Source organism: Periophthalmus magnuspinnatus, chromosome 24, assembly GCF_009829125.3.
Source record: "Periophthalmus magnuspinnatus isolate fPerMag1 chromosome 24, fPerMag1.2.pri, whole genome shotgun sequence".
NCBI lineage: Eukaryota > Metazoa > Chordata > Actinopteri > Gobiiformes > Gobiidae > Periophthalmus > Periophthalmus magnuspinnatus.
The window spans coordinates 16696191-16708073 of record NC_047149.1 but is presented as its reverse complement, the minus strand read 5'-3'; the positions used below and the strand labels follow the sequence as shown (position 1 = coordinate 16708073).

The following is an 11883-nucleotide window of genomic DNA, read 5'->3' as shown; positions in this document are numbered from 1 at the left end:
TTACATGTTATTAGTCATGGTAGGTTCTTCATGATTGCTAGAGATTATCTCGTTATGTTTTCCGCATATTCTGAATGCAAATGCATAGAGAACTGGGTTCAGGCAGCTATTAATAAAGGTTACAGATGCAAACATGTTGTAGGTAGATTCAAAAAAATTCTTTATACCGTCGTCTTGTGTAATGGCTATTGCGACCACAAGATCAAAAATAAAGTATGGCATCCACAGGGCAAAAAAAGTTATTACAATACCTGTGACCAGTTTAGATGTCCAAGAACTGTTAAAAAACACAACCTTGTTCAACTTTCTGTTCAGCCAAATGTATGCAGAAGCTGTAATGATGAATGAGCTGAAACCCACAAAGCATTCAGAGGTTAAAACAGCTACTTGTTGAGCATTTGAGGTATATTTTGGAAAGCACATATCCCGATCCTGCATAACTTTGGTATCTCGAATCACTAAAGCTGGGATGGAGAGGACCATCGACATGACCCACAAGAGGACAAGAAGTCTCTTCTTGAACATGAGACATCTTTGCTGGTGTATGACCTGCATGTAGCGCTGGACACTCAGAGCAGTGACAGTCAGCAGGCTGCTGTGGAGGCTACAATGCACAATAAAGGCCATAATCTTACATGTGGCAGTACCCAGGGTCCAGCTATACAGAAGAGTGTAGATCCAAACAGGCAGAGTGACCAAGCACAGCAGATCGGACATGGCCAGGTTCATCATCAGACACTGGGTCAGTCTGGAGAGCTGCTGCCAGTTTGGTCTGAGAATTAAAACTGCTATATTTCCAGGGAATCCCACAAGGAAGCACAGGGACAGCAGCACTGCAGGAGCAAGATCCTTAGAGCCCCAGGATCTTGGAGGTGCTGTGGTTGAAGAGTTGGAGAAGTTAGGAGAGGTCAGGTTCAGCTGGTCCATGTCTGCTGCACAGAAGTTTAATGTTACAATCAGGCACTTCATGTCATGAAGCGAAACTGGCAAATGCTACAGTAAACCACAATATATTCTAAACTTACTCACAGCTGGGCTATGTTTCTCTTTTGGTCAGGTTTACCAGAGAAGAGTTTCCTCACTTACTACAGTAAGTGTATTATTGTTTTGTTTGTCTCCATTCTTGACAATTGCTGATGTTTTACACATCCGTTATAGAGCTCCAGTACAAATTAAAATAATTGGTTTTATTACAGAATGGGTAAAAGTTTCAAAATTAAATATATCCTATAACCTCTCAACCACAATGTTTTTGTTCAGAAAATCAAAACAACATTCTAATTTTCAGGAAAGCTCTGAGCTCTGATACTGTCTAAAACTTTTCAAATAGTGTGTATAGGAACAGCTCAAAACTGTAACATGTTGAATGTTAGTGTTTTGATACTGGTCCTATGTTATACTATGCTACTTCCATCTTGCCCTGTCATTGCCTTTCAAATGCGTGTCGTTATCACCTAGACAAAAACAAGTATATCATTTACCAAAAACCCAAAACAGTATGACTCACGAGCAAGCATACCACAATTTATATATAAACATTATTGCATGATGTTAAGTATAACACAACCAAGAGTATGATCATGATCTGTAGGACCAAAGAGTACAAACACAAACCAAAGACTACAGGTGGCTTATAATGATGCTTTCTGGGTGCTTTTGAGTAGGCTGTGATTGACTAGTGTGATGTTTGTCACTGCACGAGTGAACACTTTGCAAGCTGTACTAAGAACTTTAATGTACAGTTTTATTTGCAGGCTGAATAAGTCAGAAAATGAAATAATAATGTCTCTCACAAACGTAAGATTCAGTGCAATCCGCTATCAGTCCAAGATGTGGAGACACTGGTACGATTCTTTTTAAAAATTAAATGTTTACTGTTTGTATTGTCACTGTCCATGTATGTTTTAAAAATAGACCATGAGTCCGGAATAAAGATGAATTTATTTATATTTTATTATTCTATTATAATAAAACAGAGAAACTTAACATATTCTATAAATATACTTTTTTTATTTAACTATCTTACAAAATTGCACATTGTTGAAGATTTCTATTTGTCTGACATAGTCCACTTGCAAACGCATACAGAAGTGGATTTATGGTACTGTTGATAAATGTTAAACTTGCGAAAATGTTAAAGTTAGAATAATAAAATGAAATAATGTTAAGGTTGTTACTTAAAATGCCACGAATAGTCACAAAATTAAAAATCAAGTAAGGCATCCAAAATACAAAAAATGTCACTATGATAGTGGTAACAAGCTTGATGGTGGATGGGTTGTTGAAAAATATTGCTTGATTTAGCTTTCTGTTTAGAAGAATATAAGCACATGTTGTTATGGTGAATGAGCTTATTCCAAAAAAGCATTCAGTGAGCAACACAGCCACAAGTTGGGCATCTGAGGAGTATTTTGGAATACAGTCGATATTTTTCTGATTTACTTTCATGATCTGTCGAACCACTAACATAGGAATGGAGAGGATCATCGATATGAGCCACATCAGGACAAGGAGTCTCTTCTTGAATTGGATACATCTCTGTGGGTGTACAACCTGCATGTAGCGCTGGACACTCAGAGAAGTTATGGTTAGCAGGCTACTGTAGAGACTGCAATATACCAGGAATGTTACAATCTTACATCCAACAACACCCAGAGCCCAGTCATAAACTACAGTGTGGATCCAAAGAGGCAGAGTGACCAGGCACAACAGGTCGGACATGGTCAGGTTCATCATCAGACACTGGGTCAGTCCGGACAGCTGGTGCCAGTTTGGTCTGAGGATTAAAACAGCTATATTTCCAGGGATTCCCACCAGGAAGCACAGTGACATAAGTCCTACTGGGACCAAAGACTTAAAATCCCAGGAGATTGAAGCTGATGGTCCAGCAGTCGAGGAGTTGGTGAGATTAGCAGAGGTCAGGTTCAGCTGGTCCATGTCTGCTGCAGAGGCTTGATCTTTTTAATCACAAGACAAGGAAGTGCTCAGTTTTAAACCACATTCAATTCTAAAAGTATCAACCTATCAGATCATAACATGCAATAAATAGAAATAACAGTCATAGTGCTGATGCATTTCCATTATGCATCATTTACTCAAAAAGGTCAAGGTACTATTTAGACAAAAACTAAACTCATGACCAAACACAAGCTACATATAAACCAACAATCTGATCATTGTATGACTTCTGGAGTTATCTGATGATTGAAATGTCATGTAAACACCAATCTCAGATTCACACACACCTGTCCGGTTAACACATCATTGCGTTCACTTTGAAACGGTTAGTCATGTAATTTGGATGGTTTAATTTTAATGAATGGACCAAGGTAATGGGAACAGAGAAACACAGGCCGCAGCGGCATGGAGGCGCATTGAGGAGCACATGGGGTACTGGAGACTGGGGGTACATATCATGCAACACGGAGACAACTTCAGCTTGCCTTTGTTTTTTGTTATTTTACTTGCCATTGTACTTGCCAAAATGTTATCTGCCATTTGAAACCTTGGATCATCATTCATTTAAGTTAAATAGAGTTAGCAAAAAAGTGTTAGAGAAAAAAGGTTTTAGAAAAACACTCGGAATCACAAAACACATTAAATATTGCACACTATTGATGATCTGCACTGATCTGTTTGTTCGTTTTTTTTAGCTGTTAAATGAGATGTTTCTGGGACTGACAATGTCAGAGGATCTGTCCTGGGACCAAAACATCACCTCCGCTGTAGGGAAAGATCAACAATGTCTCTTCTACCTGAGCTGAAGAGAGTCAAACTTCCCCAGAGGCTCATGATAAACTTTTACAACTGTGCCATTCAGAGTGTGCTGACACATGGTGTGCTTGTGTGGTTCTCCAGCTACACTAAGACACTCCAGAAAGTGGTGAAAACCGCTGGAAAAATAATTGAGTTGAGATTGCCACTGTGTACACCACTCCCATCCAGCATACTGCCTCTTCCGGATGGAGGTACTGGTCACTTCCAACTAGAACCACAAGAATGGCTAGCCCCTTTACCACCAGGCAATCAGACTCCTCAACGAGCACTGTCCCCCTCTACCCCCTCTTTCCACCTAGGTCTCCCATAACTCTGTACTCCCCACACCTGTCATAACTGTGAACTGTACAACACATTAATTTAACAAACAAACTAATATACCCCTTATACTAATAAACTACATGTTATATGTTATCAATTAGTTTTATTGTTTAAATGTGTTTATTTTAAGTTAAATGTGAGCACAACTATATTGTGTGTAGTAAGTGCATCGCGCATCCACAGAGCTGTCATATGTCACTCATATAGTTACTAAATGTATACTGGTAATTACACAGATAACAATAATTCTGAAGGATCAGCTGCATAAATGAGGTGTAATCTTCATACCAATTTGTGAAGAAACAACTTGCTCACTGACTGGCCTTGAGTGTCAAATACAGTCCAAATTATTAACTATAGGTTTGGGCTACTCTAATTTGACTCCAAATAGCTCAGTATATAGGCATTTGATGTGAGTAAAAATAAAGACAAATTTGCAGTGTAGTTTGTATAGAAAGTGGCGTTATTAAATTGTTGTCAACTAAATATTCATGTTCACCACTAGTCTCCTTGTCTATCCATAAAAGTCATTGCACACTACTGGGCTAAGAGTCTAATTGGAATTTTTTATTTTGCCTTTTATCATCATACAAACCTTCCATAAACTCTACCCTAGGCACATAGGCATATAACTGATGCCTCTTGAACTCTTAAAACTACAATCTTTTCTAAATTTTCTGGGAAACTGGGAACACCTACTCTCTTGATGTGTCCTCCTGTTCGCTACATGGACGTTTAACTTTTTCCTTTTTTGTCCAGCACTGTACTGTTGATAAAAGCTAAACTGTTTAACGTTAATGAGCATACTGACTTGTCAAAGCCTGATCTCATCAGATATTTTTTATTTATTTATTTTTATCTTTATTTATACAGAGGGACCCAATGAGAGCACTTGGGCTCTCTTTTTCATGGGTGCCCTGTTTAAAATACAACACAAACTGAAAAAACAATCAAAACAAATAAGTCCATAAAAAACATCAACAACAAGTGCAGGCGTGTGTATAAACGTTTGTTGTCATATTATTAAATTGCAATTGTGTCACCAACGTGTCCAGTTTTGCTTTTCCTTGGAGCATATTCCATTTTTGTGAAGCAAAACAGCTAAAAGCCCTCTTTCCCATCTCAGTTCTGGTGTGGCTCATCCTTAGCCTTATGCAGTCATGTGATCTGGTGTTAAATGTTCTGGTATCAATAATTAACAAGCAGGTGAGGTATTCTGGCAGTTTTTGAAGTAATCCCTTATAGATAAACTTTATTATATATATATTAGAAGCTATGCAAAATCGAGTGTGGGTAGTTCTTGAGTGGGAGACCACTGAGACTACCAGTTAGGCAAGACACATCACTCATATTGCCTAGTATGAATGTGGTGCATGTAACTAGAAAACTGAACAATCTTCCAACTGCTGTCACAATAACAAAATCAAAAAGTATGGCATTAGAAAAATAGTCCCTATCATAGCAGGGGCAAGTTAAAATGGTGGAACCACTGTTGAAAACTGCTGCCTGTAGCTTTCGGTTCAGTAAAATATATTCTCAGAAACAGTTTTACACACAAGGCAAGTTTTATTTTACTCATAGCATAGTTCAAAATATGTTACAGAACAAGACAAACAAGTAACACCTAAAAATGAGCAGATCAAATCCTTTCAGTCATGAGCACAAGTTAAGAGAATATATTGTTATATCATATCAGAAACTGCTGTGATTTAATCTTGCTGGAGGTTTGTATTTTTACGACATATTCCAGCTGCAAATGTGTAGAGAAGTGGATTTATGCTACTGTTGATAAATATTAAACCTCCAAAAAAGTTAAAGCCAGCTGGATAAAATGTAACAATCTTCAGGTTGTTACTTAAAACACCTCCCACCATCACAAGATTAAAAACCAAGTATGGCATTGAGAATACAAAAAATGTCACTATGATAATGGTGATGAGTTTGAAGGTAGATGGATTGTTGAAAAATACTGCCTGGTTTAGCTTTTTGTGCAGAAAAGTATATGCACATGCAGTAATGGTGAATGAGCTGAATCCAAAAAAGCATTCAGTGAGCAACATAGCCACATGCTGTGTAGAGTTGTATTTTATAAAACAGCTCATCTGATGCTGGTCTTTGATAATTTGCCGGGACATTAAAGCTTGAATGGAGAGGACCATCGATATGAGCCACAACAGGATAAGGAGTCTCATCTTGAATCTGATACATCGCTGCGGGTGTACAACCTGCATGTAGCACTGGACACTCAGAGCAGTTATGGTCAGTACACTGCTGTAGATACTACAATATAGCAGAAATGTCATAATTTTACAGGTGGCGACACCCAAAGCCCAGTTGTACAGAACAGTGTAGATCCAAAAAGGCAGAGTGACCAGGCACAACAGGTCAGACGTGGCCAGGTTCATCATCAGACACTGGGTGAGTCTGGACAGCTGCTCCCAGTTTGGTCTGAGGATTAAAACAGCTATATTTCCAGGGATTCCCACAAGGAAGCACAGTGACATGAATCCTACTGGGACCAGAGACTTAAAGTCCCACGAGATCAAAGCTGGAGGTCCGGCAGTCGAGAAGTTGGTTAAGTTTGCAGAGGTCTGGTTCAGCTGGTCCATGTCTGCTGCAGATGCTGGTACTTTCTAACCACAAAAACAAGAACTGCTCATGTTTAAACCAAGTCTATTTCTTAAAATAGCAAGACACACGTAACAAGGGGAAGGAAAAAAATGTACACCTCTTCAAAAACTACACTTTTATCTGATTGTAACTTCCAGTGAATTAAAAAAACAACAATGTTAACATCCACATTTCTCACATTACTTTGCTGATCCATTCTGTTCGGCATAAATCAGGGCAGCATTTAAAGAGTTCATTGCATTCCAGGCAATGCAATAACATTTGGATGAAGAAAGATCCCTGACCAGAAATGTGCACCTTTAAATTTCTGCATGGAGACAAAATAAAACTACACATTTTATCTACGGCTGGTTGCAGGTGATATGTTAAATTTGACCAGATCTCTGAAATCCTACAAGAACAAAAGCTGTGAAGAAGAGCAGGTGAAGTTAGATGAGGGCAGTTTCAGATGGTCTATTGTAGAGATTGTAGTTTCAATTCTAAAAGTAAGAAGCTGAGAATACTAACAAGAGGCACGTTCCTGGTTGAATTTACACTTTAGCTTCAGAACCTAGTTAAACTGCAATATTACGGAACATTTACACAGCAAAATGCAGAATGTCTCTGTTACTCTGCGCTGGCACATAAAATCAAGTGTATAATTTTACACAAAAAAGTCAAAACTCTAAACAGATAAAACCAAATATGACACAGAGGTTTTCCCTTGTTGGCATGGTGGGCATGAACAGTGCAGTACATTGCTACTAAACTAAAGTTTAATCAAAATCAGTACCATATGGGGTAGACAATACATTCATGTACATTGCTATCACAAACATATACTTCTTATCACTATCATTACTGATTACCATTGTTCTTGCAACACATAAGAGCATAAGTGTAGAGGAGTGGATTTATACCGCTGTTAAAAGATCCAAAAAGGCAAAGCAAGGCAAGTTTATGTATATAGCACAATTCATACACAAAGTAATTCAAAGTGCTTTACAGAATAAGAAAGACATTAAAATCACAATACAAAAATACATAAATAATCTTACATGCGACATCACCCAGGGGCCAAATATACAGAAGAGCATAGATCCAAACCGGCAGAGTGACCAAGCACAGCAAGTCGGACGAAGCCAGGTTCATCATCAGACACTGGGTCAGTCTGGAGAGCTGCTGCCAGTTTGGTCTGAGAATTAAAACTGCTATATTTCCAGGGAATCCCACAAGGAAGCACAGGGACAGCAGCACTGCAGGAGCAAGATCTTTGGAGGCCCATAAGAATGAAGTTGGAGTGGCTGAGGATTTGGTTTGTAGAGATTCAGCTGGTCCATGTCTGTTGAGATTTAATTTCACAGTGAGGCTTGTCATTTCTAGTCATTTAACGGGGAACTGGCAAGTGTTAATGTAAACCACATTGTATTCTAATATTTCTCACAATGAGGCTTTGTTTCTCACACATCTTTGGTCAGGTTTATCTAATAGGACTGTACCTCCCAGTAAGTGTATTGTTTTGTTTGTCTCCATTTTTTACCATTACTGATGTTATAGCCAGCAGTTATGGGGCTACAGTTTAAGTTAAAGTCATTGGCCTGAGTAAAGAATGGGTGCAATTTCAAGACCAAATTTGTCAATGGGAACAGTGAAGTCATAAAAGCAAATGTTTATCGAAAGTTAATTTATCTTGCTGCGCACAGGGCCGGCTCTGGCATAGGCGAAACAGGGGGTTGCCTAGGGCACCATGTGGTGGAAGATGCCAAATTGCACCGTAAAAAGTAAAAAACAAAACAAAAAAACAAAACAAAAAAAAACAAACTATGTGACAAAGTGGGCCTTTGTCCTTTTATACCACCATAATTTAGTTTATTCACACATTTGGTTATTTTCAATAATTTTGCAATATACAACTAAACAAAACTGTCCTGGGTTTGTTTAGTTTTTCAGTTAGTTTTCCTTTAATTTAGTCACACATACACCTATTACTTTAAAGATATTTCATTTGGGTATATTTTGTCAATTCAGTTTGATACATCCATCTACTTACCTGTATCTCCACATGGTCCAGACAAAGAGGGGGCTTGTCCAATGACGGCCATTTTTAAAGGCTTGGGAGTGGCCGCGGGCTGGGCTATGTGGAGGGGAGAACTGAGTTAAGTTCTTTGTGTTTTTGTTTTAATATCTTTTTGTATTTTGTAATGTAGAAATGTAAGAAGTAAATGGTGTTTACCTGGAGGAGGTGCTTCTGGTTTGAGAAGGTATAAAAGCAGGGCAAGCCAGTCTTTCAGGGAGACCATCAGTGTAGCCAGGCACAGGTGGGGTGTTTCCTCAGCTTCTTAATTTCTGTTGCTTTTTGCTTATGTTGATCACAGTATTTTTTTTTTTTTTTTTTTTTTGTAAATATGTTTTGTTTTTTTCCATGCATTACCATGGCGATTGAAATAATTATAATATTAATTGTGGCTGCTACATCGGGCCAACTTCCTCACAAATAAATACATTGCAATACAATTTTACTGTATTGCAATGTATTATGCTTTAATCTCCTCAACAAGTTTATCTCTTGTCTGCCATGTGCAATGTTCTATATTCCACAAGCTTTTAGTCAGTCTTTAGTTTTCACCAATCCGCTCTTATTCTCAGAGTTACGAGCACAAACAGTTGAACTAATACTATAGATTTCATAGCGTTAAAACCACGACAAAGCATGACTCTTTTTGTATTATAAGTTAAATGTGAGCACATCTACATTTTGTGTAGTAAGTGCATTGCACATGTGTAGAGCTGTCATATGTCACTCATATAGTTTCTAGATGCATAGTGATAATTACATAGATGCTCAGCTGCATCAATAAGACCTTGTCTGTACAAAGAGAGTGTCAAATACTGCCAAAAATATTAACTATAGGTCTGGGTTTCTCTAATTTTACTCCAAATGGCTCAGTGTATATGCATTTAATGTGAGTAAAAATAAATATACAAATTTGTAATGTAGTTTGTAAAAAAGTGGCGTTATTAAATTGTCGTCGCAAAAATGATTTCCACCCCAAGTCTCCTTGCCTACCCTTAAAAGTCACTGCACTCCACTGGTAAAGAGTCTAAGAATTTTTTTTATTATGTCTTTCACCATACAAACCCTCCATAAACTTCATCCTTTGACAAAGGCATGTAACTGATACCTCATGAACTACAACCTTTTCTAAATTTTCTGAGAAACCTGGGAACATCTGCAGTCAGGATGTGTCCTCCTGTTCTCTAAATGGATGTTTGACTTTGCCTTTTTTGTCCAGCTCTGTACTTTTGATAAAAGCTAAACCATTTAAAGTTAGTGACTGTACTGGCTTGTCAAAGCCTGATCTCATCAGATCTTAGAGGCTAAGCAAGTTCGGGTGTGGTTAGTACTTGGATGGGAGGCCAAGTGTTGGTTGTTGAAGGGGCCGGTGGTGCAGATTGGCAGCCTTGCATCTGTAAAACTCAAATAATGCCAATAATGCAGTAGCTGTGGAGGGATTGAATAATGCACTGTAAAGAGCTTTTGGTATCTTGTAAGGTGCAATATAAATCCCATGATTAATTAATTAAACTAAAATTAAAACATTTAAAACCAGCAAAAAAAAAAGTCATTGCCATCATTATATAACTGAATCTTTTGATTGCTTGCCACAATCACAAGATCAAAAAGTATGACATCGATAAAACAAAAAAGTCACTATCATGGTAGTGACAAGTTAAAAAAGTGGAACCACTGTTGAAAATTGACGCCTGTAGCTTTCAGTTCAGTAAAATATACTCTCAGAAACAAACCTCGCATTATTTGAGTTTTACACAGCAACGCAAGGCAAGTTTTATTTTACCATAATTCAAAGTGCTTTACAGAAGAAGAAAAACAAATAATTAAAACCGTAAAAAGTTATTTAAAAGGGAAGAGAGCAGATCAAATCCTTTCAGTCATAAGCACAACTAAATATCATTATCAATATCATATCATATATGATGTGATTTAATCTTGTTGGACGTTTGTATTTTTATAACATCTTCCAGCTGCAAATGCATAGAGAAGTGGATTTATGCTACTGCTGATAAATATTAAACCTCCAAAAAATTTTAAGCCAGTTGGATAAAATGTAACAATCTTCAGGTTGTTACTTAAAACACCTCCCACCATCACAAGATTAAAAACCAAGTATGGCATTGAGAATACAAAAAATGTCACTATGATAATGGTGATGAGTTTGAAGGTAGATGGATTGTTGAAAAATACTGCCTGGTTTAGCTTTTTGTGCAGAAAAATATATGCACATGCAGTAATGGTGAATGAGCTGAATCCAAAAAAGCATTCTGTAAGCAACATAGCCACATGCTGTGTAGAGTTATATTTTATAAAACAGCTCATCTGATGCTGATCTTTGATAATTTGCCGGGACATTAAAGCTTGAATGGAGAGGACCATCGACATGAGCCACAACAGGATGAGGAATCTCTTCTTGAATCTGATACATCTCTGTGGGTGTATGACCTGCATGTAGCGCTGGACACTCAGAGCAGTTATAGTCAGTACGCTGCTGAAGATACTACAATGCATCACAAACCCAAGCATCTTACAGGTAGTGATACCCAGAGCCCAGTTGTACAGAACAGCGTAGATCCAAATAGGCAGAGTGATCAAGCACAACAAGTCAGACAAGGCCAGGTTCATCATCAGACACTGGGTCAGTCTGGACAGTTTCTGCCAGTTTGGTCTGAGGATTAAAACAGCTATATTCCCAGGGATTCCCACCAGGAAGCAGAGTGACATGAGTCCTACTGGGACCAGGGTCCTCAAACCAGAAACTGAAGATGGAGGTCCTGCAGTTGAGGAGTTAGTGAAGTTAGAAGAGGTCAGGTTCAGCTGGTCCATGTCTGCTGCAGAGGCTTGTACTTTCTGAGCATAAAACAAGGAACTTCTCATGTTTAAACCAGCTCAGATTCTAAAAGTAGCAAAATGCAAGAGGCATGTAACAAGAGGAAGGAAAGAAACAGTCTTCCTGGTTAAATTGAACAAATTACATGCATTGTTATTTCTGGTGATGAGACACGGAACTCACACATGTTAAGGTTTGTATTCAAAAATGACTCACCAAGCCACAGTGCTTTGTTTCTCATCCTCTGGTTTGGGTTACTACCTGATATGGC

General features: G+C 38.1%; 5 protein-coding genes across 5 annotated transcripts in view; 1 reads left to right on the top strand and 4 right to left on the bottom strand.

Annotated features, from left to right (window-relative positions):
- Positions 1 to 927, bottom strand: LOC117392509 (leukotriene B4 receptor 1-like). Its single transcript, XM_033990604.1, has one exon. The coding sequence runs from the start codon at positions 925 to 927 to the stop codon at positions 1 to 3; it is 927 nt and encodes a 308-aa protein (XP_033846495.1).
- A 477-nt stretch (positions 928 to 1404) lies between these two features.
- LOC117392508 (leukotriene B4 receptor 1-like) lies at positions 1405 to 2937 on the bottom strand. The gene is made up of 2 exons (XM_033990602.1): positions 2064 to 2937; positions 1405 to 1454 (listed from the first exon to the last, which is right to left on the bottom strand). The coding sequence occupies exons 1-2, from the start codon at positions 2935 to 2937 to the stop codon at positions 1405 to 1407; spliced, it is 924 nt and encodes a 307-aa protein (XP_033846493.1).
- Positions 2938 to 5807: 2870 nt separating this feature from the next.
- Positions 5808 to 6707, bottom strand: LOC117392507 (leukotriene B4 receptor 1-like). Its single transcript, XM_033990601.2, has one exon. The coding sequence runs from the start codon at positions 6705 to 6707 to the stop codon at positions 5808 to 5810; it is 900 nt and encodes a 299-aa protein (XP_033846492.2).
- Positions 6708 to 7202: 495 nt separating this feature from the next.
- Positions 7203 to 11615, bottom strand: LOC117392506 (leukotriene B4 receptor 1-like). The gene is made up of 4 exons (XM_033990600.2): positions 10867 to 11615; positions 8759 to 8842; positions 7816 to 7964; positions 7203 to 7208 (listed from the first exon to the last, which is right to left on the bottom strand). Exons 1-4 carry the CDS (start codon positions 11606 to 11608, stop codon positions 7203 to 7205), a joined length of 981 nt encoding a protein of 326 aa, XP_033846491.1. The 5' UTR covers positions 11609 to 11615.
- LOC117392469 (inactive serine protease 35-like) overlaps positions 11573 to 11883 on the top strand; it is a 28808-nt gene continuing 28497 nt past the window's right edge. Inside the window, exon 1 of the mRNA XM_055232038.1 lies at positions 11573 to 11588. The gene's annotated coding sequence lies outside the window, so the exon portion shown is untranslated. The remainder of the gene's footprint in view (positions 11589 to 11883) is intronic.